The 27,963-nt window shown below is 45.4% G+C and overlaps 2 protein-coding genes across 7 annotated transcripts; one reads left to right on the top strand and one right to left on the bottom strand.

Moving 5' to 3' along the window:
• Positions 1-299: 299 nt before the first annotated feature.
• On the bottom strand, positions 300-2,820 carry wnt4b (wingless-type MMTV integration site family, member 4b). The gene is made up of 8 exons (XM_035162785.2): positions 2,732-2,820; positions 2,228-2,381; positions 2,029-2,113; positions 1,798-1,929; positions 1,363-1,505; positions 1,135-1,275; positions 881-1,043; positions 300-787 (listed from the first exon to the last, which is right to left on the bottom strand). Exons 1-8 carry the CDS (start codon positions 2,818-2,820, stop codon positions 618-620), a joined length of 1,077 nt encoding a protein of 358 aa, XP_035018676.1. The 3' UTR covers positions 300-617.
• Positions 2,821-8,916: 6,096 nt separating this feature from the next.
• Positions 8,917-27,527, top strand: chd4b (chromodomain helicase DNA binding protein 4b). 6 transcript variants are annotated; one of them, XM_035162572.2, is made up of 40 exons: positions 8,917-9,191; positions 9,407-9,631; positions 10,170-10,294; positions 11,890-12,144; positions 12,254-12,369; positions 12,484-12,583; positions 12,713-12,914; positions 13,072-13,193; positions 13,306-13,429; positions 13,570-13,742; positions 14,332-14,577; positions 14,843-15,046; positions 15,208-15,419; positions 15,714-15,845; positions 15,927-16,026; positions 16,238-16,429; positions 16,762-16,962; positions 17,088-17,225; positions 17,521-17,642; positions 17,752-17,925; positions 18,079-18,220; positions 18,347-18,596; positions 18,712-18,836; positions 18,922-19,014; positions 19,125-19,266; positions 19,565-19,734; positions 19,892-20,069; positions 20,801-20,887; positions 21,917-22,008; positions 22,568-22,701; positions 22,814-22,958; positions 23,089-23,245; positions 23,704-23,789; positions 23,881-24,139; positions 24,220-24,276; positions 24,531-24,701; positions 24,914-25,022; positions 25,640-25,772; positions 25,876-26,071; positions 26,283-27,527. In XM_035162572.2, the coding sequence occupies exons 2-40, from the start codon at positions 9,568-9,570 to the stop codon at positions 26,483-26,485; spliced, it is 5,931 nt and encodes a 1,976-aa protein (XP_035018463.1). In that variant the 5' UTR covers positions 8,917-9,191; positions 9,407-9,567; the 3' UTR covers positions 26,486-27,527. The 6 variants fall into 6 exon arrangements, with proteins under 6 accessions (XP_035018463.1, XP_035018458.1, XP_035018462.1 ...); XM_035162567.2 differs by having other exon boundaries at positions 19,892-20,081; XM_035162571.2 differs by having other exon boundaries at positions 10,167-10,294; positions 19,895-20,069.
• Positions 27,528-27,963: the final 436 nt, after the last annotated feature.

Genomic DNA, 27,963 nt, shown 5'->3' with positions numbered 1-27,963 from the left:
TGTTTGTTACATCACTGTCGGAGGCTGAAGTGAAGATATACAAATAAATAAACCAGGGCAGAGAAGAAGACATAAATACAGTAAATGTTCAACGACCTGCTAGTCTATGATACAATGCAAAGAGTTTGCATGAAACAAATAATAGTGCCTCTGTGTTAGTTCTGGTTACGTTCAGCTTTAAAAGCCTTGTCGTGTGTGTGTGTGTGTGTGTGTGTGTGTGTGTGTGTGTGTGTGTGTGTGTGTGTGTGTGTGTGTGTGTGTGTGTGTGTGTGTGTGTGTGTGTGTGTGTGTGTGTGTGTGTGTGTGTGTGTGTGTGTGTGTGTGACAGACGACTTGTCCGTCTCAGAGTTAGTGTTGAGTAAGTTCAAGAGAAGAGAAAGTGATTTTACTTCCTGCCTTAGTCACTGTTCATACTATTTGTCTTTTTAGATCTTTGCATTAACTTTGCAGCTTTTATAACAGAATCGTCAAACTTCTCTCTACAGCTGCGGTGGAGGTTAGTTACACTGAGGCTACCAGCGGATAATTTGTCGTCTCTAATTCGTCTAGTATGCAGAAGAGTCTGTCTAGTGGTTTTGCTCGTGTCTTTCTGTCGGTTTGACCTTGTGTGGGCTGTCTTACACTCTGCAGGTGTGAATGGTGACTGTGTTCTTGCACTGCTGGCAGCGGACTGAGCAGCACCAGGAAAACTTGCAGGAGCAGCGCTGCACCACCTCCGCCCGACCTGCTCTGTATCCTGGCCCGCAACACACCAGCTCGCAGCCATCTGGTGCCAGCCGAGAGGTTCCTGCGTTTTTTTTAAAGGACAGCAGAATCAATACCCGTAATTTATCAAGTATGTTTTTATTCTGGATCGTGTTCAACTTGCCGTTCATCTTACCGTTACATCTCCTGCCAGCAGTCCCAGGGATACCGTTGTCAGGGTCAAGGTGGCAGAAATCTGGAGAGGGCGCAAGGTACAAAAGGTCTCTGGCAGCAGGGGGTTTGACCTGGGGGTCACGGGGGAGCAGGGCAGTCCTGGATCCTATACGAGTCAGACGGACCTAAGAGGAGGACAATGTCAGATTGGGGACATTTTTAAGGTTTTAGAGGAGCATGAAGGGTCTTAAACAAACAGAAGGTGTTTTCTGATACCTCTGTGGCTCCATCAAAGCGTTCCTTGAGCCCAATGCCGACACGCCTGAATGGAGGCATGACCTTCCAGCAAGTCCTCAACTCGCAGGAGCCGGAGACGCCGTGACACTTACACTCCACCTGCATGTTGTGAAGGATGGCCTGAGGGGGACAGGATGGTGAATGTAAGAGGAGCTGATTGTCATCATATTCTCACAGATCACAGTGTTGGGAATGAACAGAACCAACCTTTCGACCAGCCTCGTTGTTATGGAGATTCATGAGTGGTCGTCCTGCTGACAGACCCTTGGCTCGCTCTGGTTCATCCACAAATGTCTGGGAGAAAGCTACACCGTAGGACAGGTTGTCGCTGCAGCCGGACCACTGGAAACCTGTGGTGGGACATAGGAAGATTGTAGTGTGGACAATTGGAGCCTCAGAACTCTTTCTCTTTATGTTTTTAAGTTGACAATGGGAAAAAAACTGTTAAATGGGATCACATAAGGCAGAAACAATTGCTTCACTGCTGTCTGCGGTTGCAACATTTCATACATCTGGCACTTATGATCCTTGTGCTATCACAGGAGAAAACCTGCTGTGACACACCAGGATGTAGACGTATCTGCCGTAAGTTTCAACGAGCAGAAAACTCGAGCAGTTTCATGCAACAGAATCCAAGCTCACCCTCAGGACTGACCCCCCTGACCTTCCTGTCACAGCCACACCTCTCCAGCTCCCCGCGGGTGCAGGCCCGGGTCACAGCCACTGCCACCGCTGCGGAGGACAACGCGTGCACAAAGGCCGCCTCACGAGTGCCTGAATTCAGAATAGAAAACAGGATGCAGGAATAAGAGTTGCCCAATGTGTCAGCAGGAAATTCTGCGTGAGAATACGTTACGACAATAATGACCGTACCTTGGTTCATAACTCTGCCAAATACATTGATCCCACGTGGGGTGGTGGAACAGTTCCAGCGGCGATTCCTGAACTGGTGCTGGCACTGGGTTAGAGAGTAATATGCATCAAAGACAAACGGCTCCAACACATTATCACAAGTTATCACAAAACTGCTGGGGGTGCATGCGAGTCGTGACCCTTTATGTGCTGGTTGTACCTCTTCTATGACCATCTCTGCTGCCTTGCGCACGGACTCCATGACCTCCCCCCGCGCCCTGCACACCCCCACCTGCCCAGGGGTCAGCCCCCTCAGCCGTGCACATGGGGCTGCACCAGACACAGGCCTGGAGCGAGGAAGCCTCGCCAGGGAGCTGGGACAGAAAAATGGTGATTGGTGGTGTGACTCAGAGCAGACGTGAAGGGTAAGAAAGGAAGGTGCATAATTAAGTAGAGGGAGGGAGTGAAAGAAGAAAAAAGGATGAAGAGGTAACGACCGGGCAGAGTTTTAGAGAGGACGGAAACAAGGGCAACACAGGCGAAGAAGACAGAGACGACACAGTGAAGGCAGAGAGAAAGAAAAGAGAAAAGGTCACCAGCAGTGAGACAAAGAAAGAGAGGCGAGCAACTGAAAGAGATTTAGAGACATGTCACCATCTTTTAAAAGTTACAGCATGACAAACAAACTCCCTCTTTCCATTCCTCCCTCGCACGCTAGACTTACAGCCAGTTGGTTGCCATGGTGGGGTTGGTTGCCCATAGCAACAGGAGGAGGAGTGGTGCCGTGAGATTGACAGTGGAGACAGTTGGCATCAGACTGTCCGTCTGTCTGTCCGTCTCCGTGCGTCAGGCAGGGTCTTTGGACAGCACGCTGCCCGTCTCCACAGTTGAAGTTGATCTGCCCGTCTGCGTGTTGTCTGCTGTGGTGTTGGTTTATGTGTCAGATCCTGGGTCTGGGGATGATCCCCACATATCTGCAGAAATGACAAGATGACAGAATAGTAACATCCACCGCTGAAATTTCTAATCATCCTGTTCAATGTCATTTCTAATAAACTTCAAGGAAAATTCACATTATCAGTATTTCGGAGTTTAGTTCACATGAGTACGCAGTTGTAGCTTCAAAAGTTAACAGTTTACTGATTTTGTATTCATCCAAAACCAGACCTAATGCTTTGAACATGCATTCATCAAAAAGTTTTTTTACGAGTTAAAATCTCATCCTAGTTTGCAAAAGTAACACTGATTCTTACCAGTTCATAGTATTGTGATATCCAGTGATTCGTCCGTTTTGTTGGACCAAAGTTTCTCCAAATTTCAATTAGAAAAGTCGCTCATCAGTTTCTTTTTTAGCGTCGTCAGTGACAGCAAACGCATGCTCAGGGGGGTTTTACCAACTCCAAACAAAACCTATCCTCTTAGATACAAAGATTTGTCCTCCTCTCCAAATTAATTGGACAAATTAGTAAAAATCTACGCCCCAAAAATTTTAAAATCCAATTAAAGATTTTTTGTTTTTTTTTTTAGACAAAAAGGCCCAATCACATTGGGTCAGTGGGTACGGAGGTCGGTCCGAGGAAAACAAGTGTCCATTCCAGGTTGGAAGAGGAAGAATGAGTGAGAGCAGAGAGCTGGGAGTGATGGGTTATAAAGGAGGTAGAGAGTGAGGGTGGGAGAGAGAGGACAGGCGCGAACCTGGGTGTGGAGTGATGCCGAGGGAGGAGGAGGAGGAGGAGGAGGAGGCGGCTTTGGAACAGGATAATAGTTGTACTACGCAAGTATTGAGAGTGTAAGTTTGCTCTGTATTGTGCTTGTCTGACATGAGACCTAAATTCTGAGCTTCCACTGGAGACACAAAGATGCAGTCCTCAAAATGATAAGTCCTCTCCCATGTTTGTTGGCATGTGAATGTGTGTGCAGGATTCCTTCTGCTGCAAGAAAACAAAGACACCTAATGAGAACACAAATTCCACCCTTTTGTTTCTTTTATTGACATCAATACGGAATCAATGCTGGAGTATTGACCCACGTGTTGTCCTGCGAAATCTTCCCATCAAAATCAATGACGCAGCATTTCCGTGTGCATGTATATGGATGTGAGAAAGTGTCTTACCTAATGTTTAATTTTCCCAAACTTTGTTGCTCATTTTACAAGTCCCCCCTCCTCCCCTTCCTCTATCTCCCCCGCATTTGCCCTCTCGTTCTCCCTCTCTCCCACTCCCTGTATTGTCTTAGAAGAAGGGGTGACATTTAGACAAGGGGAAGAAAACACAGTGGCGACAAATATTGGAACGAAGGCAAATAAATCACAAGATGGGAGGGAAAAGCGGGCGGGAGGAGAGAGCGGATGGGTGCTACACTGGGGTTATAGGGAAAAGCAGCAGAGAAAAACAAAGCAGGTTTGTGGAAAATAGATTTGAGGAAAAAAGTTGATTTTATATTGAAGGAGGCTAAAAAAAACATTTACTTTAGATATTTTATTGTTATATTTTAGTAAAGGAACAGGCAGCTTATCATGTAAACTATATTGCATGCTTTTTTTATTCACTGCAAATCATTTGCAATGAGAAAAAGTTCTCCTTTTGTCTCTTAATCCTAATTTCATGCTACGACAGTAGGGCCACTTAAAGAGGTAAAAATAGGAGATTTAGAAAATAAAGTTATACTATAACGAGGATAAAGTTGTAATTTTAGGTTATGTGTCATTTTAGAGGGAGATCATCTGAAGATTAGCCTGTTAGCTGCGTTTGCATGAGGAATGTTAAGCATCTTGTTAAATTATACTTAAGTGGGCCAGTAGGTTTCACAAATAACAAAATACTTAATTCCAAAGAAGGAACCACACAGACTTTTGTGGAGGAGGAAGTTTTCTTTATGTATTTATATATAACGTTGGTTAAATTTGGGTGATGTTTCATGGGTTTTTGCAGTTTCTCAAGAAACATTGAGATTAGTAATCCAGATTTTGGATCCAGAAGGAGTGGAACTACAATGAGCATGGATTCTGCTTATTTCCTCCTTTTTTTCAAAATATTATGATATAGAAATATGATATAATATTTTTTCTCATTACGTTATAACTTTTTTCTTTTAAAGTTATGACTTTATGGTTGTAATGTTAAGTTAAATATCAAATTCTTGAAACTGCAGGATTATTTTTCTTACCAATACTTGCCCTAACACAAACACTGCACAGCACTGCACAGCAAACACACACACACACACACACACACACACACACACACACACACACACATACACACACACACACACACACACACTTTCCCCTGTCTATATCTGTAAAGACAGGTTTCTTGTAGGCCCCTTGCCTCCTTTTTTTGTCCTCCTCATGTCGTATTCCTCCTTTGTGTCCCCCTGTTTCTCCAAGTGACGTCTTCCGCTGTCTCCCACAGCAACACCATGGTGATGAGCTGGCCACTGTCATGTCCGGCGCCTCTGTTATGCTCATCCCTTCACCCCTCTCTCGTAAATAACTTGCCCTCTTTTTTTTATCTTTATCTTTCCCCCATTTTGTGGACATTGTATCATGCTGAAATGGTCCGGTACTGATTGACTGTAACCGGGCTGCAGAGCCTAAAGAGACGCTTGTTAAAGCGTCAGCATGACATATACGTAGAGATGACTTGCATTCCCTCAGTTATAGAGGCAGAGACAGACTTTGAGAGACAGTGAGGTGGGGCGACTGCACTGGTCTCACTTTGTCCACTGATGCCCTCCAAGGGATGGATGATTGGCCTCATTCAGAGATGGCTGCCACAGGGTAAATCTGGACTTTATGAACACATCGTCCCCAAGGTCATTATGAGACAGAAACGTGACCCTCCACCTTTCGCTCTGTCCTTCATTTTGCTTTGGCACCTCTCTGCACTTGAGGGCTACCTGCCTCGGCCGCCATGGGCGCGGATAATCATATCAGGCAGAAAGATGACTGCTGTGCCTGAGCACGCTCGCATTGCTCAGGCATCTCTGCCAACAAAGAGCTGAGTGCACGGCTGTGTATGGATGTGTGCGGAGCGCGTGCATGAATATTATGGGATGTCGGGCGGTGGTGTTGTCAGGCAGGGGAGTGGGGGTGGCAGGGTGGGGCGGTGAGCTGTGCGCTCATGGGGGAGGGGGCAGAGGGAATGGACGACCCATGAATATTATGGAGTGATGGCGGTGCAGTGGGGGTGGGGGGTGGGGGGGAGGTGTGCAGTGCGTGTGAGCTGGAAAGATAGCAGTCTATATGGGATGGAGGGAGAAGGAGGAGGTGTTGGTGACGGTGCTGCACGTGAGTGTACGTGTACGCGCATACATGCATGGGTAAGGGGCATTCAAGCGATAGTAACAGACAACGGCCAGACATAGGCCTTTGTTGCTATGCGATCTGCATGTACAGTGGGGAATATTGCACAGCGGCCATTGGAGTGGAGAAGGCAGTAGAAGGCCTCTGTGCTCAGAGGACCATCTCGCATACAGCAGGAATCTTTGTTTCTATACGAACATGGAAAGACCGAAATAAATGCAGCTTATGTATGAAGTGCTGTTTTTAGTTTTCACTGTTCATAAGTGCAGCTCTGGTCCTCAGGGAGCGGAGCACAGACGTACAAGTCAAAGGGATTTCTCTGCAGAGGAAGTTAAGGATTACATCCCTGTTTAATAGTGGAAGGAATAAGTAATGTCGTTCCTACTGGAAACAATTGTATCATGTAAAGTGAACTGTAATCCATGGTTACCAGTCTCACTCATGCCCTAACAAGCAGAAGTGTTTCAGTGGACCTATCAGGCTAAACCATCTCATGATGTACAGCCGGACATTCACCCCAGCAAACTTTATCATAAATTCCAGTAGCGATGCCAAAGTTTCTTGTTTACTGATCATTCTGTCCTAAAAGAAATGGAGTCTTGGGATTGCATTTTTCACTCAGCATAAACAAAGTAAAAACCTCAATAAAGATCTGCAATGTGGAATTTACTGGAAATGGAACTGCCAGCCGCTGCGGAATAAGTTACACAAATAACTTGACCACTGAAGAAGCTACAAAGCGGAAGGGGAAACCAAATTTCTGCCTTGGTGTGGGTACAACGCAGGACCATAGCATTCAGACTGTCTCATAACCAAATGAGATCGAGTGTGAAAAAGTACCGTCGAGAGAAGTAAATGAGTGTTTCTCAGTGTTTGCAGAACGACTAGCGCGGCCTTCAAATGCTCCTTCTAAGCCCTCATTAGAGTTCCATTCAAGTATTATTTATTCATTCGATCGTAGAAATCAAGCAGCATAAAGCTCCAATGTGCTGCAGCACCACAAGCGAGTGGAGAAAAGTGCAGTTGCAGCAGCTATATTATGGATGTTAAAGTTAATTTCTAGTACCATTTGAAAAAGCCATTTCATCTCAGTTGTATTTTACTACTTTAATGGTGTCTGGTGTGCAGCAGCTCCGGGTCTTCTTTGTTGTTCTCCAAACACAACTTTCCAGGCAGCACTTAGTGAGTTTTGATGAATCAGCCTTAGCGCCTCAGGAGCCTGCTCACTTGTGACCTGCAGACGAAGACATCAGAGCCAGACATCCGTGTGACGTGCACTTGCTGGCACATGTTGAACTTGAGGGAGTAGTTGAATCAAATCATTAATGTGAGAAAGATCAGCGCAGTCTCGCAGTAATAACACCACAGTGACGGGAGGCCTGAGGGATACTGAGCAGGGTTACTTCTGCACAAACACAAATCTGATTCAGCGTCATGAACCGAGTGCAAGAACTCACGAGTGTATCAATGAAGCACTCTATTAAGACTCAAATGTGGCTTTCAAGTGCTCCTTTTAAGCTCTTGTTTGGGCTTGTTGCAAACTCAAGTGCGTTTCCCTTACACTGAAGAAGCGGTAAGAACAGAGCAGACCCTGCTGGGCCATGTACATTGTTTGCCCGATACTTTTGAAAGATATTTTAGAAAGTAAGCAGTACAGTGGCGCGACGTTCCGCAGCACCAGGCGTGTGCAGCAGGCGGGCAAAGGGATGTTGGAGTTGATTATTTTGTGCGGTATAATTGCGATCTGTAGTGGATGTGGTTTCTTTGTGCTCAGATCCTTGAATGTCACCATCCACAGTTGTAAATGTAGCAGCTCCGGTCTAATTTACTGCATCACAGAAATAATCTGAGAGCAACATCTCGTGTGTGTTTTCGCGAATTCATCGAGCCGCACCTCCCATCGCTCCGGCTGGAACACCTGTTGGCCTGTGCCGGACTTGATGGAGGATGATGTCGTCCCGCGCGGTGCAGTCCGGCTGTAGAATGGTTCTGATGGTGGGACGCTGAGCTGAGTTCCAGCCGCTGACACACATCCAGTGGTGTTACCGAGCTCCGTGGGCCTGTTTGACCTGCACGCCGGAGGCTGACCTGCTGCTCTCACTGTGGATCACACAGCAACAAAAAGTGCAGGCTCTCCCACTTCCTGGAGTCGTCATGCCCACTCTGAAGGTGCATGATCAGTGAGTATTATGGTCTGTCACCGGTGGACTTCATGAGCTCCCCTGGAGACCATGTGACTGCATTTCTTTCTTGTCTTTTTAGGAGTTGTATATTATGGGATGTATGCTGCTATTGCCTAGTGGAGTATTATGGTCTGTCGGGAAGGGGGGGGGGCTGTCGCCATGACAACGGGGTTGCTAAGGGGGGGCCGGGACTACTAGTGGATAGAGGAGAAGGAGAGTGTGCGTGCAATGAGCCCTGTGCATGCATGTCTGGTATAGTGGCAGCGTGCGTGCTTGCTTGCACGTGTGCGAGCGCGCGTACTCGTTAGACGGAGGGAGGGAAGGAGGGGGCAGGGTGAGTATTATGGTCTGTCCGTTGCGAGGTAACTATGCAGAGTCCTGTGCGAGTGTGGGAGGGTGGGGGGATTATTATGGGATGTCTGCCCCCTTTGTGTGTTTGTGAGGATGTTGGCTGAGCTCAGTGAGGCTGGGGGAGAGAGGAGCAGCGTGTTCTGGGTCAGTGGCGGCTCAGGTTGTTGTTTTTCTCCTTTTTGATCAACTGATCATCGTTGGATCTGATGAATGAAAACTACAACTGCAGCAACAACAGCCTGACTGACCGACAGACAGAGAGAGAGAGAGAGAGAGCGAGCGAGCGAGCACACCTCGACCCGGGACTACACACAAACACACACTCTCTCACACGCACACACACAGTAAGTTTCTAATGTGTGATGATTGAAACTTTTCTTTGATGCATTGTTAAGTGTCACTTCGCCTCATTCACTCCCGCGCGTGGAGAAATACCTGCAGCGCCTGTCAGATAATCTCCAACTTGTTTGACTTGCACCGTGACATGTTATTATGGGATTAATGGAGATGATCCAGTGACATTGACTATTATTATTATTATTTTTTCTTCCCCCCCCAGCACCCAGCACCCCCTCCTCCCTTCCCGGACACCCCCTCGGTCCATTCTCCGGCGGTCCCACGTCATTTTCCCTCCTCCCTCGCCGACCGAGGAGCGAGGTTTCAGGAGGGATTAGACCCAGCGAGGAGCGTTTCTCTGTCCAATATTAAACCGCTGGGAACATGTCGGGCAGCGAGGATGACAGGGAGGACTTCGGAGCCGCGGACGAGCCCTCACTTCCCCACGGTAAGCCCGCCTCGCTTCTCTCCCTCCCCCTCCCCGACACGAAGGTCCATCTCCCCGCGACTTGAGCTCGCCCTCCCCGAGAAGCTAGCTTTAGCCGGAGCTAGCCCGGAGGAGGAGGAGGAGGAGGAGGGGCCGGGCCGTCCGTCCGTCCGTCCGTCACTCGCCATGACAGATTAGTTAGCTAACTTGGCTAACAAGTGTTTACTGTCATTTTGAACCCTTGTTTTGTTCCGCGCAGCCTCACGCGCCGTGGGGTCGAGCGAACTGTCAAAGTTTCCAAGACAAGTTTGAACCTTGTGCTGTTCTGTGTATGTGTGTGTGCGTGTGTGCGCGTAAGTGCGTGCGGGCGTGCGCGTAAGTGCGTGCGGGCGTGCGTGAACATCTGCCAGTGCTAGTGCCAGTGCGCGCGCCCCCTCCTCGCTTCTCCCTGTGGCCTGCAGCAGCGCTCCTGTCTCCCCCTCTCTCTCCCTTCTCTCCCTCTTCTCCTCCTCCTCCTCCTCCTCCTCCTACTAATGACAGCACATGTCATTGACAGCAGATGAAGACGAGCCGGCCGGTGTCATGTCTGAAGTGGAGGAGGTGCCCAAGTCCAAGAAGAAGAAGAAAGCCAAGAAGAGCAGCAGAGAGAGCAGGAGCAGTAAGAGGCAGAGGCCCGTCAGAGAGGTCAGTGTGCCCCCCCCCACCCCCTGCAACACCTGCACTAGGGGTTCAAATGTGTTGACATGTTTCAGAGTCCATCTTAGAATAACAATAGGCCAATGTGGGACCCCTTGGTGGTCCGGGGACTCAACGATCCTGAAGATCCAGGATGAAATTCTGATATTCATGATTTTAGCACCAAATTCTGCATTTGTACTCCTGCAGACTATCTGACTATAACTTTCTAACATGTGTGCTCAAAGTTTTTTTCTGACTATGATGCCTCTTCGGAGCATTTTTGCAAAGAACAAGGTCAGCGTATTTTGAAATGATGTTGTCCACTAACCAGAGAGTCGGTGGTTCGATCCCCGGCTCCTCCAGCATTCTGAACTGTCCTCATATGAATATGGCTTGATAGAAAAAGTGCTGTATGAATGTGTGTGTGAATCGGACTTGTACTGTAAAGTATTTTTGACTGGTCGTTACAACTAAGGCTTTATAAATTCCGTCCATTTTACCAGTGTGGCAACCAGAAACACTCTCTGTGTACATTTGGAGATTTCAATATTGTTTGAAGACAGACTTGAAAATGTGAACCTCTCTTCAAGGCTGTGGCTCCATCACCCTGTTCATACCTGGTATCACCATCCGCCCTGAGGGATCCAATCACAGGCGGTCAGCGCTGAGTACATGGGAACGCCCCCCCAATGCGTCCTGAGATAACTCAGATCATATTCTGAGGTGGTCTGGGATGCATGCGGCCACATTCTTTTCGCTGTGTGAATTCCAAATACGTCCTGGGTCACATATGCAGGACGGTCTGCTCAGCTCACATCTCTGACACAGTACTATTTCACAATTAGAGCGGGGTAGTGAGATGTGGTCACAAGTCACAGGAGACACGTTCAGGACGCATTTTAATACATGTACCCGGTTTGAACGGGGCCAGATTGTCAGATAAAACTATGTAGTGTCAAACCCGCCACACACTGGGGGACAATAACAGCAGGCTAAGTGAAATGTTGCAGATATTGATTTACTTCCTGCCTAATAGTGCAAACCAAAACAAGTACAGGGAGTCCTGAAATAAGAGGTTTGAGCACATTCCCTAGAAAACAACTGCAAATGATTGTCTTGATTATATGGTGAATAATTTTGGCCATAAATTGTCTGTAGATCTGTAAATGATGGCCGCCGTCACACCCGGAACTTGTGGTGTCAAATTACTTGTTTTGACTGACCAACAGCGAAAAACCCAAATATATTCAATCTACTTACAGAAAAACACAGAAAAACAGTAAAGTATCTTGCTTGAAGAAAAGTAATTTTTTTTGTTGAGTATCTTTCTGTGAGAAAAAAAATCTATGTAATAACTGACGTGTGTCAGGTCTACCTGAAATGAGATTGAATCATCCACTGACCACAACAGCTGTGTGACTATTTATGCAGACCTCAGCCAAGCAGGGGGGTCTATTACTTGATTAGACTGAAATAAAAAAGCATGTAAATTTAATGTGTAATTTTGTAATAAGTTATCGTTTATTTGATCCATAAAGTGCACCGCTGCCTGCAGGTAATTAGCAGTCACTCTTTTTCAGACTTCATTCTTTGTCTTGTAGGAGTTGCCAGTCAGCTCCCCTGAGCACCTGATCGGAGTAGAAGTGGTGGAGAGAGATGCAGACGAGGGAGGTGTGCGGTCAGAGAGTGAAGGAAGCGATTATGCCCCCGGCAGGAAAAAGAAGAAACGCCTCAGCTCGGCCAAAGAAAAGAAAAAGGGAGGTGGGGCCGGAGAGAAAGGAGGCTCGTCCAGTTCAAAGAGCAAACGCAAGGACCCCGAACCAGAAGACGACGACGACGACGATGATGATTGCCAGGTAAAGATTCATTCATACTGGGCTGATAAGTGGATGGCCTCTTCCTTCAGGGCGAACATGTCAAACTAACCTCCCCTGATTGTTCTTTTCAACCTCTCTCCTGCCTCAGCCCAAAAGCTCCTCCCAGCTGCTGGAAGCCTGGGGCATGAAAGACATTGACCACGTCTTTACTCAGGAAGACTACAGCTCCCTCACCAACTACAAGGCCTTCAGTCAGTTTGTTAGGTAAGAAAACCCCTTCTTTATTAGTACATCCATATATATTAATATCATTATCTGTCTGGTCATTAAGGATCTATGAAAGTATAAAAATAAATAATGATATACATTGTCCCATAGGCCGTTAATTGCAGGTAAGAACCCCAAAATTGCTGTGTCAAAGATGATGACTCTGATGATGGCTAAGTGGAGAGAATTCAGCACCAACAACCCTCTGAAGGTATTGAAATTCTGAATTAGCTCACAAATCTGCCTCATAATGAATGAAATCTGTCGTTGTTGTACGTCCTCTCCTGCGTTTGACGGTCGAGAGCCGGGTTTCCTGATTTTGTGCTGTGTCCCCCTGTAGGGTTGCGCCACTGCCAATGCAGCTCTGGCAGCTGCCAACGTGGCTGCAGCTGTGGAGAACATGGTGGTGGCAGGGACAGATGGAGGGGCAGAGACAGGTGCCGCCCCTTCACCCAAACCCGCGCCAACTCCTGTTGCTGCACCGACACCCCCTGCACCCCCAGCACCTCCTCTCCGCAAGGCCAAGACCAAAGAGGGCAAAGGTAAAAACGGATAAATGAATAACACGTTTTTTATGTAATTATGCATGAATAAAGTAAAGTCAATTTGTTTTTGCCTTTTTTGACATGAAAATCTGCAACTTAAACATTTATCTTGGGTCTCTACCTAATTATTCTCGTATAAACTTTGTTCTCTCAGGTCCCAATGCTCGCAGGAAGTCGAAACCTACGCCTAAGCCTCCACCGAAACCCAAACCTAAAAAAGTGGCTCCACTCAAGATCAAACTTGGGGGCCTCAACAGCAAGAGGAAGCGCTCCTCAGTGAGATTATTTTCTTATATTTCAAGTGCTCTACTTATTTAATCACCAGAATCAGAATATTAATACTCGTACTCAAAAGTAACAAGGTATTTCTCTCCATGTCCTCTATCAGAGTGATGAGGATGAACCAGATGTTGAAAGCGACTTTGACGACGGGAGTTTCTCAGTGTCTGATGGCTCCAATCGCAGCAACCGCCCTAAGAAGAAGCCCAAGAGCGCGAAGAAAAAGAAGAAAGGTTGGCATGAAAATATCACAGAGTTAATAAGCCTGCTCTGGAGGTTTTGCTTTGACAGATGAAGGCTACTGCTGCTCTGATCATCTACCTCCCCGCACCTCACTTTCTTCTGCCTCTTTTCTGTAAACGTCCTTTCTCAGTGGAGACGGAAGACGGCGATGGCTACGAGACAGACCACCAGGACTACTGCGAAGTGTGCCAGCAGGGAGGAGAGATCATTCTGTGTGACACCTGCCCGAGAGCCTATCACATGGTCTGTCTGGACCCCGACATGGAGAAAGCACCTGAGGGCAAGTGGAGCTGCCCACACTGTGTGAGTACTGTAATCTCACCCCTCAGCACCGTGCACAGAAGGCCACGAGGTTGTACGTTAGATAAGACTGGGCCCCGATTCCTGGAGTATGAACCAGCTGGGCAGAAAGGACACCTGTCATTAAAACACTGTTGTGTGGAAGTGTATGAATTCACGCAAAGTTGCACTGACGCTGCCAACTGGTTGGAAATTGCATTTTTGCTGCAGGATTTTGACACATTTTTTTTGTGCCTTCTCTTTTTCTCTTTGTCCTCTGCTGCCCCCCCCCCACCCCACCCCCTTTGCTCATGTTTCCCATCTATCCTCTCCTGCTCCCCACCACATGCCTTATCCTCCCCCATCCTCCATTTCCTCTTCTTGTTCCTCCCCTCCCTCCCTCTGCAATGGCTCCACATGCACACGCACACATTGCACACACACCCCTCCAACCTCGGCTCTCTTGGCTCTCCCCCACTCCCCTCCCCTTTTTCCTTTCACTCCGTTCCGCATACCTTCCCTGCCTGTCTGCCCCCTCCTCGGACACACTCACGCGCACACATGCACACTCACACACATATCCACTTCCCTCTGTCTGTAATTCTGCCACCAGGAGAAGGAGGGCATCCAGTGGGAGGCCAGAGATGAGCTCTCCGAGGCTGAAGGGGAGGAAGAGGAAGACAGGAGGGATGAAGGGGTGGAGGAGGAAGATGACCACCACATTGAGTTCTGCCGGGTGTGCAAGGACGGAGGGGAGCTACTTTGTTGTGACACCTGCCCCTCCTCCTATCACATCCACTGCCTCAACCCTCCCCTCCCCGAAATCCCCAACGGAGAGTGGATCTGCCCCCGCTGCAAGGTGAGTGTGTTTGAGTCTGTGAGTGCATGTGCTCACGTGGGCGTGCGCAGTTTCCATCTTGTGCAGATTTTTACTGGAGATGAAGAGCTTCTCTTCTTCTTGTGTATATATATGTATTTTAGACAAGTTATATCAGTCATCATTTAGCTGATTTCTCAGGTCAAATCTCATCATTCATATACTAATTTCTTATTAGTGATAAATCATTTTTTCATTGATAAGCATCTATTCCTTAATTTCCCCCTCCTCCCTCATTTCCTAACAGTGTCTACCAATGAAGGGAAAAGTCCAGAAGGTTTTGATTTGGAAATGGGGGGAGCCACCAGCCCCCATACCTGTCTCCCGGCCTGTCGACCTGCCTGCTGATGCTCCTGATCCCCCTCCGCTGGTGGGACGCAGAGAGAGGGAGTTCTATGTCAAATGGTGCAATTTGTCCTACTGGCACTGCTCTTGGGTGCAGGAGCTACAGGTACACACGCTCTGTGAAACTGAATCCACCTGTAGTTGTGAATGTGCTTTTTAGGCTCTTTGGTGTGGGACGTGTTTCTGTTCCCTCTCCTCACATTTGTAACACACAAACATAGTCTTGTCTCAGATGTCTCCTTTTAACCCCCTGTCACTCTTTCCTAGTTGGAACTGAACTGCCAGGTGATGTTCCGTAACTACCAGAGGAAGACTGACATGGACGAGCCGCCGCCTGTGGACTTTGGAGGCGAGGGCGTTGAGGTCAAGAGCACCAAGAGGAAACACAAAGATCCTCTCTTTGTTCACATGGAAGAGGAGTTTTACCGTTATGGAGTCAAGATGGAGTGGTTGATGATCCACCGCATCCTCAACCACAGGTAGGAAACATAATCTCATTAGAAATATGCAGTTTATCCATAAAAAGAAATGTGTTTATTATAAAGGTTTATAACTAAAAGAATTTGGATTTTTGCCTTTAAAATATCTGTTTTAATAGATTCAACATTCATGAGGTCTTGAAGTGTATTTTTATAGTTAATAGCTCATATAACTCATTAAAAGAGAAAAATTGAAATTGACAATATAATGGGGTTTCAATTAAATCTAATTTCACCCTATCAGAAGAAAGCAAACCCAGTAAAACCCAGTAACTCCCTCTTTTTTCGTGTTAGTGTTGATAAAAAGAGCAACGTACATTACCTGATTAAATGGAGAGATCTGGCCTATGACCAGTCCACCTGGGAGAGCGAGGAAATGGACATTCCGGAGTTTGACACCTACAAACAGACATACTGGAATCACAGGTATGCTGAGACTTAACAAAGTGTCACACAGTGGTTTTCAAAGTGTGTTTTTCCTCTTAACTGCCATTTTTGTCCTTAAAGAGAGTTGTTGGTGGGTGAAGAGGCCAGACCTGGCAAGAAGCTGAAGAAGCTGGTAAAAGTCAAGAAGGCAGAGCGGCCGCCGGCTAATCCAGTCATAGATGTAAGTAGTATTAAACTTGGAACCAAAAAAAATACTTTATTTGTTCCAAACACGACCATGGTCACTGTTGAACTGCTCTTGCCATATTTAGTTTAAATTATTGATTAGAAAATAAAGGTTTGCTGTCAGGTGTATTTCCCTGTCAGAATGAAAAGTAACATGAGTCACAGCAGATGTGGAATTGATATTCCTCCGGGTTTATTTCATGCAGCCCACCATCAAGTTTGATCGTCAGCCTGACTACCTGGAAAGCACAGGAGGCACGCTGCATCCTTACCAGCTGGAGGGGCTGAACTGGCTGAGGTTTTCATGGGCTCAGGCCACCGACACCATCCTGGCCGATGAGATGGGTTTAGGCAAGACTGTACAGACGGCGGTCTTTCTCTACTCATTGTACAAAGAGGTAAGGAGCTGTGAATGTTGTGCAAGGGTTGTCACCATTTTTGCTTTTAATTTGAATGATTGACCCCCATTCTATGTATGCTAACAAAATAAACGCATGTTTCTGCATGTTTTTGTCCAGTCTGCCCTCCCCTGGCGTTAAGTGTAAGTCGGTGGGTTTCAGACATGTGACACACAGTAACTCTGCCCAATAAAGGGGATGAGTTCAAAGTAAGGAACTCTATCCTAAAGGCAGGGCAAGACAAATATGTCTGTTTATTTTACATGTCTTGTTTGTTATCTATAACATATTACACAGTTAATGTTGATCCCACCTGTCTTCCGCTGGTACAGGGTCACTCCAAAGGCCCGTTTCTGGTCAGCGCTCCCCTGTCTACCATCATTAACTGGGAGAGAGAGTTTGAGATGTGGGCCCCTGACATGTACGTGGTGACCTACGTAGGTGACAAGGACAGCAGAGCCGTCATCAGGGAGAATGAGTTCTCGTTTGAAGGAAATGCCATCCGAGGTGGAAAAAAGGCCTCTAGGATGAAGGTAAGAAAAAAAAAAGAAGGAGAAAGTGATGATACGAAATGCGCTTTATTACACTTAAATCCTGTGACTACTTCTTAATCTGTTCTGCAGCTTAACTAATGTCCAACTGTCCCTGTGCTTTACAGAAAGACTCAACAGTCAAGTTCCATGTTCTGCTGACATCCTATGAATTGATAACTATTGACCAGGCTGTACTGGGCTCCATTGAATGGGCCTGTCTGGTTGTAGATGAAGCACACAGACTCAAGAACAACCAGTCCAAGGTAAGAAAAAACACAGCTTTACATATGTGGTTGTTTTTTGAAATTACTTTGTGTGTCCACAAGTTTCAGTTGCATGTAAAAACCATGCCTCCGCATATGATACGCATATGATAAGTGCACAGGACAGTGTCACGAGTGCAAACCCATACTCCCTGCAAAACACAGGGCTGAGAAGAGCTGCATACCATTTTGCAAATTATTATATCAACTGTTATATATTGTTTTATCTTTTTTATTTTCACTATTAAAAATTCAACATGATTTTCCTCTGCCTTTCTTCTTCGTCTGTCACTAGTTCTTCCGAATCTTGAACAACTACCCGCTGCAACACAAGCTGCTGCTGACCGGCACTCCTCTTCAGAACAACCTGGAGGAGCTCTTCCACTTGCTGAACTTCCTGACCCCAATGAGATTCAAGTCAGTGTGTTGCCACAGCACATGTGGCTTTTGTTGCACACACAAAGTTGATGACCACACTGACTCGCGCTCTGTGTTTATTTATGTTTTCTTTTCTTTTTCTCTGCAGCAACCTGGAGGGGTTTCTTGAGGAGTTTGCGGACATCGCCAAAGAGGACCAGATCAAGAAGCTGCATGACATGCTGGGACCACACATGCTCAGGAGGCTGAAGGCTGATGTTTTCAAACACATGCCCTCCAAGACTGAGCTCATTGTGAGAGTGGAGCTGAGTCCCATGCAGAAGTATGTGATATGTGACCTACATGTCATAGACTCAAGATTTGCCTTTTTAGATTGTTATTTTAGGATAATGTGGTTGATAAAGTCGGAATTCTCCCCATGTGCACAGTATAGTTTCCTTTTTCTGATCCATTTCTTCTTCTTCTTGTAACCCAGGAAATATTACAAGTTCATCCTAACACGTAACTTTGAGGCCCTGAACACTCGTGGAGGAGGAAACCAGGTCTCGTTGCTCAATGTGGTGATGGACCTCAAAAAGTGCTGCAATCACCCCTACCTCTTCCCTGCTGCTGCCATGGTATGATTCATGACTTTCAAACAGTTCCGGTACTGGGTGCATGTTGTGTGGTAGCACTTATTAATGCCTTTGTATTGAAACTTTTTATGTGCAGTCAGTTTGATTGGCTTGTAACTCTGACCGCAGGAGGCAGCAAAACTTCCAAATGGCATGTATGAGGGCGCTGCTCTGACTAAGGCTTCAGGAAAACTGATGCTGCTCATGAAGATGATGAGGAAGCTGAAGAATGGAGGCCACAGAGTTCTGGTCTTCTCTCAGATGACTAAAATGCTGGACCTGCTGGAGGATTTCTTGGAGAATGAAGGTTACAAATATGAGAGAATTGATGGAGGAGTCACTGGCAGCATGAGACAGGAGGCCATTGATCGTTTTAACGGTGAGACATGCACATAGACTGTCTGTGTTGGCTGTAAACAGCAGCTATGGTATCCTGTCAGGGTTGTAGTTGTCTTTCTCACTGTTATTTATTTTTCTGATCTTCATCCCAACAGCTCCCGGGGCTCCTCAGTTTGCTTTCCTCCTCTCCACCAGAGCTGGTGGTTTGGGCATTAATCTCGCCTCTGCTGACACTGTCGTCATTTACGACTCTGACTGGAACCCCCACAATGACATCCAGGTATGGAGGCCTTAACTACAACCTTGTATCCATGTCATGTTTATTTATTTGGACATTAGTTAAATATACTGTTTGTTTCTTAAAGGCGTTCAGCAGAGCTCACCGAATTGGCCAGAACAGGAAGGTGATGATTTATCGCTTTGTCACCAAAGCCTCTGTGGAGGAGAGGATAACACAGGTCGGTGAAAATACACACTACAAGAAATTAAACATGCCTCTTAAAACTATGTCAAAATTCTTTTAAAACCTGCTCATCACTTTGTCTTCCACTGACTTTCCTTCCACCAGGTGGCGAAGAAGAAGATGATGCTCACCCACTTGGTGGTGCGGCCTGGTCTTGGCTCTAAGACAGGCTCCATGTCCAAGCAGGAGCTCGATGATATCCTCAAGTTTGGAACTGAAGAGTTGTTTAAAGGTGAATTCGGAGAAGGTGAGTCGACTTAAACCCACATACATGTTGAGTGACAGTTGAATTTAACTGTTTATTTAATATTTAACCTAAATAGAATAGGTTTAGCTTATTTTGCAATTTCTGTGTCACCTCTCAAGGATTAAAATGTTTTTTTATCTGTGAGGGCCATAATAAAACTAGTGGCCAACTTTGCACAGTAAACCTGGAGTCTGAATTAGAACGATCCACTTCAGTCTGATCGGACAGACGTTACAGGAAGTGAATTAGGTTTTTGCCTCCCTCCTTTTTTATTTGACTCGTCCTCTTCTTCTTTCAGGGGACAACAAAGAGGATGACAGCAGTGTGATCCACTACGATGACCGCGCGATTGACCGCCTGCTAGACAGGGACCGGGATGCCACAGATGACACTGAGCTTCAGAGCATGAACGAATACCTCAGCTCCTTTAAAGTGGCCCAGTACGTGGTCAAAGATGAAGAAGATGAGGTATTTGGTAAAAAATGGTTACGTGAATATATATCTCACTAAGATGTTAGATTTTTTACCAGCATATGATGTCTATAATTGTTAAAAAATCTAAATCTGCAGACTTACTTATGATTCCTAGTATTTTCCACATGATTGAGTTTTTTCTTGCTTTGAGGAGGAGGAGGTGGAAAGGGAGGTGATCAAGCAGGAGGAAAGTGTTGATCCTGACTACTGGGAGAAACTGCTTCGACACCACTACGAGCAACAGCAAGAAGATCTCGCCCGAAATTTAGGCAAAGGCAAAAGAACTCGAAAGCCAGTCAACTACAATGACGGCTCCCAGGAGGACCGAGGTATAAGACAGGGTACAGAAAAACATATAAAGCAACCTCTTCTTGTGTGTGTGTGTGCGTGCGTGCGCGCGCGCGCGCGTGCGTGCGTGCGTGCGTGTGTGTGTGTTTTTTTGCTGTGCAGTGCTGTCAGTGTTTGTGTGGTGTTGGTGTAATATTGTAGGAGATGCAGCGAGTGCATAGCCTGAAGTTTGTGTTATGACTTTAGATTGAGTATAGTAACATTTTACTAGTTATTTGAAATGTAGATTTCCTTTCTTAGATTAAATATTTGATTTATTTGCTGAATAAAGCACAGGGTTATAACAAACATCAACAATCGAACTGTCTATGACCACGATAGCCACAAAGAGAATATTTATGTTGAAAATTGTCTACTGACTTTAATGACGAAGACAAACTAGCAGTGAAGAATTGCTCCTGCTTTTTTGGTGTATTTAGCTGTTCAGTCAGTGTAGAGTCAGCTCATCAGCTGGGTTTTAAAACATCATTACACGGTGCGTCAAAATATCCAGTTTATTTTTCTTAATGTAAGAGTTAATCAAGGAAAAAGTAATTAGTAAAAATGTGGCTTTGATAAAGTAGCTCCCCCTCTTAATTGAAAGCAGACCCATGTGTAGTTCAGACGTACTTTAGCTAGTATTAGATTTGATATAAGATTAAGTCCAGGCAGTAAAAAGTTTTGTCCTTTTATTTGCTCCCTCCTTCATATTTCTCCTTGTGCTTTTTTTCAGACTGGCAGGAGGATCAGTCGGACAACCAGTCTGATTACTCGGTGGCCTCAGAAGAAGGTGACGAGGACTTTGATGAACGGACAGAAGGTAAGATTAACTGTTTTACTGTGTGCGTGTGTTTTGTTTGTGTTTGTTTGTGTGTGTGTTTGTGTGTGTTTTGATGGTAGAATGGGTCATGTCACTGCTCTTAACTTTGTGAAGACAGATATTTTAGTCATCGTGTTGTTTTTTCAAGTTTAAGAATTGATCCCAACAACTTACAGTAAAGGTACAGTAATACTTCCTGATTCTAACGAATCTCTACTCTCCCAGCCCTGGTTGTCTCATTCACTAACGTCCTTCAAACCGTCCCTGCAGCTGTTTATTCAGATTCAGACGACAGCTACGATATCCTCATTGACAACATCTACAACTCAAGTAACGGCCCTTGTAGCTGCGTCATCTGCACTCTACGTAGAGAGGCACGAAAAGACAGAAAGAAAAAGAAAAAGGAAGAAAAGAGGAGGAAAAAAAACAAAGACACAGGGAAAGAAATGTAAAATCAACGGTTTCTCAACCAGCTGAACTGTACCTGCAATTCAAAAGGATTGTGTTCATATTAACTGTTAATTAAGTTGAAATGGATGTTATAAGGTTTGTGTTAAAAAAAAAGGTTGTTCATTAATGTTTATATTTAAGATCAGTTGTTAATAATTTTCCATTTCATTTGTAAGTATAACGAGATGTACATGCTCTGTTGGGATTTTGTACTTTTGTTTAATTTAATTTGGCTCTGTTCATTCAGTTTTATTAAATGAAGTAAATCACTGCTTTCAGTTATAACTGTTTGAAAGTGTTCATACTTAAAGAAGAAGGGTGTAATGCAGAAGTGTGGAGAGACAGAGAGAGAGAGAGATTGTGAGGAGGCACAGCTTCAGCAGCAGCCGCAGCAGCTGAGTGAGTCGTGAGAAGCAGTAAGTGGAACATCCTCACAGACAAACTGGGACGTTAAGAGCACACATGACCATACATCGACCATTCAGTGCCATTGAAGTTTAATATGCCTCAGTGCGTTGTGTTGTTGGCTTGAATGTAGATTGAGTTTAAGATGAACTAACAGTGCTCATGTTGTTTCAGCTAACGCCCGCAGACCGAACCGTAAAGGGCTGAGGAACGACAGGGACAAACCTTTGCCGCCGCTGTTGGCCCGGGTCGGCGGGAACATTGAGGTGAGTTTTCTGACGTTCATCTCGTCTCCTTGTGTTCCTCTCATGTCCGGATAAGAAGTTACTAGAAACACGAGAAGGATGTTCTCCAAATGAAAAACCAGCCAGCAGGAAACTGACCTGAAGCAGAAAGTAGAGTGCATATCTCCGCCAAGGCCCGGCATTCCAATTTCACAAACGCATAGATGTTAGTTGACTAAATGTGCTGGATCGTTTTCATCGAGACCCATAAATTATTCCCTGGGCAAATGGTGAACATGTGGAAAAATACACCATCTCATAACAGTAAGTGAAAAAATTCGCCCCCTGACCTGGATCCACAGTAAAATGTAATGGATTCTCCCTCCAGCAGGTTTCATGGAAATGTGTTCAGCTGTTTTTGTGTAATCTTGCTTACAATCTAACAATCCAACCAACAAACAAGCCGACGGGTAAAAACAGAAGCACCTCGCTGACAATGAGAATTGACTGTTATTACTGTTAATATCGCTCCTTTGCTCCTGTGCCTCCGCCTAATGCTTGAAACATTTAATCTACTATTTACCTCTTCATTACCTGTCAGGTGTTGGGCTTCAATGCTCGGCAGAGGAAGGCTTTCCTGAATGCAGTGATGCGTTATGGGATGCCTCCTCAGGACGCTTTCACCAACCAGTGGCTGGTGCGGGACCTCAGAGGAAAATCGGAGAAAGAATTCAAGTGAGTTCAGTATTATTTTGATGTTGATATTTGGAAATTATCATTTTGTTGTGCTCAGCTAACAGTGTATACGTGGACATCCTTTCACCTTCTCCCCCGCACGTGTTCTCAGGGCTTACGTGTCCCTGTTCATGCGTCACCTTTGTGAGCCGGGGGCTGATGGAGCCGAGACTTTTGCAGACGGCGTCCCACGAGAGGGTCTGTCAAGGCAACACGTGCTTACTCGCATTGGTGTGATGTCCCTCATAAGGAAAAAGGTATGTTTTTACTGGGTAGAAACTAAGAGTGGGAATGATATCATCTTGATTTAGTGGTAAATTTAAATAATCCAGTTATATACTTTCAGTTTAAGGGATAAAATGACTGAGGTTGACTTACTGATAACAGGTTCAGGAGTTTGAGCATGTGAACGGTCAGTGGTCGATGCCCTGGATGGCGGAGCTGGAGGAGAACAAAAGGGCTGCGGCTCTGGCTGCCGGTGAAGACCCTAAGACTCCCTCTTCTGGGACCCCTGCAGACACACAGCCCAACACACCGGTCCCAGGTAGACACACACACCCGCACACACACACATATATACACACCATTTGCCTCTCTATACTTGTGAGGACCCTCACTGACATAATGCAGTCCCTAACTCCCTGATCCTTTCTTTCAGTTTCATGTTGCATTGTTTAACACTAAAAGAGACATTTCCTTTACATATGAAAATGAAAATGCAATTCTACTTCCTATTAGTCTTAACCTTTTGCCCCACATTTAGATTTAGAGCCTTAATCTAAGCTGTGACCTTGTAATAATGCTGATTGGTTTCTTTGTGTTGCATTGAAAGCTTCTTTTTTTGGCCAAACAGCCATTTTCCCCAGTATCAGTTTATTCCCTGACGCCCTCTTGTGGCTCCATCCTTAAAAACATGAGACAACCAATAACTGGCCACCAGCCTTGATGTTTGACTTATTGAACCATTAAGCTTCGAAAAATCTTTCACATATGTTTCAACAGAGGATTTGTCTAAGTCAGAGGACAAGGAAGACATAAAGAAGGAGGGAGAAGACTCCAAAGGAGCCAAGAAGGCAGAGGATCCAGAGGTAGATTCTACTATTTGCCATTTTTGATTAAAGTAGTTACATTATTCAGAATCCGATTTTTCTAATTTGATCCTGACTACTTCTCCCACAGATTATTGAAATCCCAGATGAATCTGAAAAATCCCCAGAGGCTGAAAAGAAAGAAGGAGAGACGGACTCTGCTGCAGGGAAGGAGGAGAAAGAGAAGGAGACAGTAGATGGAGACGAAGTGAAGGAGAAGGAGGCTGAAGACACGAGCAAGGAGAAGGAAGAGAAGGACCAGACGTCTGACACGGGGGAGAAAGACACTCCTGCTGTGAAGGGTGAAGGTTCAGAGGGGAAGCCGGATTCAGAGGAGGACAAGTCTAAAGGTGAGAAAGATGATTATACTGTTTTTAAAATCTTCCAGTTTCCTTTCGCTGTGATTCTAACTGTGCTTTTCTCTTCTCAGCTGAGGACGGCAAAGACGAAAAGATGGACACCACTCCACCTTCAGAGGAGAAGAAAGGTACATACATAGAGTCCAATTCAACACACACACACTTATAAACTTTCTTAAATATAACTTAACCATTTCCTCTGAGACTTCCTTCATGGGCCATGAATACATTTATGAGAAAAAGCAAATGTCTGAATGCAAATCCATTTTTTTTTCATCTATACTTAGATATCATCATTTATTTCCATGCACATTTCCATAATAGGGGCCGTGCTGACCTTTTTAAAGTTTGTTGCTGTCGTGTGTCTGTTGTTTTCTCACAGAGCAAAAAGAGGAGAAAGATGGCGTGAAAACAGACGAGACTGGCAAACTGCAGAATGGAGAGAGCACCAAAGAAGGAGGAACAGCTGCACCGGTGGTTAACGTCACCGAGGAGAAGAAGAAAGCCACCAAGCAGAGGTTCATGTTCAACATTGCTGACGGAGGATTCACAGGTGGACCAGCACACACACACACACATTGTTTTGTCTCTTTTCTTTCCTCTTTTTTTCACACACACACACACACACACACACACACACACACACACACACACACACACACACACACACACACACACACACACACACACACTGTTTTGTCTCTGTTCTTTCCTCTTTTTTTCTCTTTCAGTTCAGTTTTTTTACCTTCCTGTCGTCTTTTCCAGAGCTTCACTCTCTGTGGCAGAATGAAGAGCGAGCAGCCACCGTCACTAAGAAGACCTTTGAGATTTGGCACCGTCGCCATGACTACTGGTTGCTGGCCGGCATCATACAGTATCCTCTCAAACTCACAACTTCTTTGGACAGAACGATTTAGTTGAACTCTCACTGCTTACGTCAGCTTGGACTTGGCAAAACTATTATTGTGGCATTTTTCCAGATGAATTTGGTAAAAATGCCATTGGCACATTCATTTCTAATTAAAATAATCATTAGTTCCACCTTCATATGACATTGTTGTATTTTAGATGAATCTGTGAGTATGAAGCACACAAAGACCATGCAGTATACTATATAGCCCTCTCTTCCTCTTCTATGGTTTTCTCTAATGGGAGAGGGGTGTTAAAGTGTATTAATAATTATTTTCAATTAAAAATATTCAAGACAGACATCAAAATAGAAATTTAAAGTTTAGTAGTGAATTAAACATTTAGTAGTTTGTATAGCACACACCTTTACTCAGCTGAGTCTCTTAGGTGTAAATTTGTTTATACAAAATATTCAACATTTATTGTTCTTAAAACTTGCTTTAGGGAAAAAGATTCATTAATATTTAGTGAAAAATAAGTTTGGAAGTGTACCCACACAGCATCTAGCATGTCTCCATTATTCATTGATAGTATGACCCACATGAAATTGCGTTGTCACACTTAACCCCCGGCGTCTCTCAGACACGGCTACGCTCGGTGGCAGGATGTGCAGAACGACGTGAGGTTCGCCATCCTCAACGAGCCGTTCAAAGGGGAGATGAGCCGAGGAAACTTCCTGGAGATCAAGAACAAGTTTCTGGCCCGCAGGTTCAAGGTGAACTGAGTTCCCGTTGATGAGAAGTTTCCCTGTGACTGTGTGTTTCTCTATGTGTGTGTCTCTAGCACGTCTCACTGGGCATTTCTCTTTTCCTTGGCAGCTATTGGAGCAGGCACTGGTGATCGAGGAGCAGCTGCGCAGGGCAGCCTACCTGAACATGACAGAAGACCCGGCACATCCTTCAATGGCCCTCAACACTCGCTTCAGTGAGGTGGAGTGTCTCGCCGAGTCCCACCAGCACCTCAGCAAGGAGTCCATGTCTGGAAACAAACCTGCCAATGCAGTGCTGCATAAAGGTAAAACATACTGAATATATGGACGAGTATAGAGGGTTCATGGTTACAGCTGCTAACGTAACCAACAACCACATCAGGATAGATAGAGAACAGCTTTAATGTTTGGACAACAACAGCTTTTCATTACCTCTTTAACAGTAAATTTGAAATCCAGACACTTAAAAAAACAAAAGAAAACGTAACTTTCATTATTTCCATGTTGTGTTTCCAGTTCTCAAACAGCTCGAGGAACTGTTGAGTGACATGAAGGCCGACGTCACGCGTCTCCCAGCGACCATTGCTAGGATACCCCCGGTAGCTGTGCGGCTGCAAATGTCAGAGAGGAACATCCTCAGCCGATTGGCCAGCCGAGGCCCTGACCTCACCGCCCAGAACCAGTCACAGACCTCACAGCAGATGCAGGTGCCGCGCTGACCAATCACCTCACATATGTCGCGCTCACTGACTTGACCGAGGCCCGTCGCCCTCACCTCACCGCCATGTAGCAGACGTCCTCCCCCTTAACAACCGTGTACAGCACAGTCAGGTTAGTCCTCCTCGCTCTGCACCCCCAACCCATCTCCGGACTCAGAAGAACATCAGCTGTGCTGCTGGACTTTGAATTTGAAAAGACTGGACCTGTAGATGCAGGACGGGAGTGAACGAACGAATCATCTCTCGTTCTGTGGCAGACTAGAAACTCGTTTTCTCCTCCACTGGGATTCAGATTGAACTCCTCTAACCTGAGGACTGTCGACAGTTGTGACTACTACAGGCAGCTCCACTGACCTGTCCTGTTCTGTCTTTACAGCAGGGTCAAACTTGTGTGTGTAACTACGTGTAACATTAAGCTGACAAAGGGTAGACGGGAGAAAAAGCAGCATGTTTGCAGCATACTGGTGCTTTGTAGTAACTTTTGGATTATTAAAGAAATCAAGGGATTTTATTGTGCTCATTCTCACCTGTAGAAAGTTGTGATATTTTAACTTTTTTTCAACTCTAATGTCCTCACCTATATGTGTGTGCGTGTGGAGACCGAAAGAGTGTGTGTGCGTGTGTGTATCTATAAATTGGGCATATTGATGTGCATCTCTACTGCAGAATGCCCCCACACTGAGAGACTGTTACTGTCGCTGTTACCTCTCCCTCCCTCCTCGCCCTCCCTCCCAAACCTCCGCTCGCCCCATCAGTAGACCCCGATTCGAGAGCGGCTCTCTGCGCTCACACCCCAACCAGCACCTCCACATTCCTAACGGCGACACAGATTTGCTCTTTGGAAATGATCCTGTCCTAAAATATGGACTTGCAATAGCTCCACAGCGCTTAGGTACCGTGGATGGTTTCAAGAATGATGGCAATCTTAATTTAATTTCTTACTGTCTATCGTTACATTACTGAATATTATTATTCTGGTTACCACCTTGTTGTTTTTATCATTGCTGTTGTTTTTATGGATTACAATAAAAAGTCAACAGTTTTTCAACGTTTGTCCCTTTTTATTTGAAAGTAACAGTTTGTAAGTATTTATTTATTTTAGCGACGTATGATTGAAACATCAGTTGGACAACGACAACCACAATAACCAGGAGTTGAATTGAAGTGAGATTTTGTCCTTTTTGACATTCATTTTCACTGTGATAACTTCTGACCTTAGTGATCCACTGACCTTTCTTGGTGTAAAATCTCTTAAACCCTAAGATGCACTGTCTATGGACTTGTAATGACTTTGGTAATTCTTTTACTTTTCATCTTATGCTATCTTCAGGTCAAACGTTTGAATTTGTCAAATTCTTTGGTTTATGTCCAAACTACTGTGAAGCCAATTACAATCTCAGCTGCACTTTGTGTGTAGGTCTGTTGAGCAAATGCTAGCATGCTAATACGCTAAGTTAAGCTGTTGAACACACTTTACA

This window comes from Hippoglossus stenolepis, chromosome 8, assembly GCF_022539355.2.
Source record: "Hippoglossus stenolepis isolate QCI-W04-F060 chromosome 8, HSTE1.2, whole genome shotgun sequence".
Taxonomy (NCBI): domain Eukaryota; kingdom Metazoa; phylum Chordata; class Actinopteri; order Pleuronectiformes; family Pleuronectidae; genus Hippoglossus; species Hippoglossus stenolepis.
Note: the sequence above shows the minus strand (reverse complement) of the source record. Positions and strands in the feature narration are given on the sequence as shown.

What these genes read in the sequence shown, in the direction of transcription:
- wnt4b (XM_035162785.2), bottom strand. Translation starts at nt 2,820, where the DNA reads ATGCCAACTGTCTCCACTGTCAATCTCACGGCACCACTCCTCCTCCTG. An exon ending in ACCATGGCAACCAACTGGCT is followed by an intron (nt 2,382 to 2,731) that starts GTAAGTCTAGCG and finishes TTTCTGTCCCAG; the next exon opens with CTCCCTGGCGAGGCTTCCTC. An exon ending in TGCTGGCAGGAGATGTAACG is followed by an intron (nt 788 to 880) that starts GTAAGATGAACG and finishes AAAAAAACGCAG; the next exon opens with GAACCTCTCGGCTGGCACCA.
- chd4b (XM_035162566.2), top strand. Translation starts at nt 9,568, where the DNA reads ATGTCGGGCAGCGAGGATGACAGGGAGGACTTCGGAGCCGCGGACGAG. An exon ending in GCACCAACAACCCTCTGAAG is followed by an intron (nt 12,584 to 12,712) that starts GTATTGAAATTC and finishes GTCCCCCTGTAG; the next exon opens with GGTTGCGCCACTGCCAATGC. An exon ending in TGCTGACGGAGGATTCACAG is followed by an intron (nt 24,702 to 24,913) that starts GTGGACCAGCAC and finishes CGTCTTTTCCAG; the next exon opens with AGCTTCACTCTCTGTGGCAG.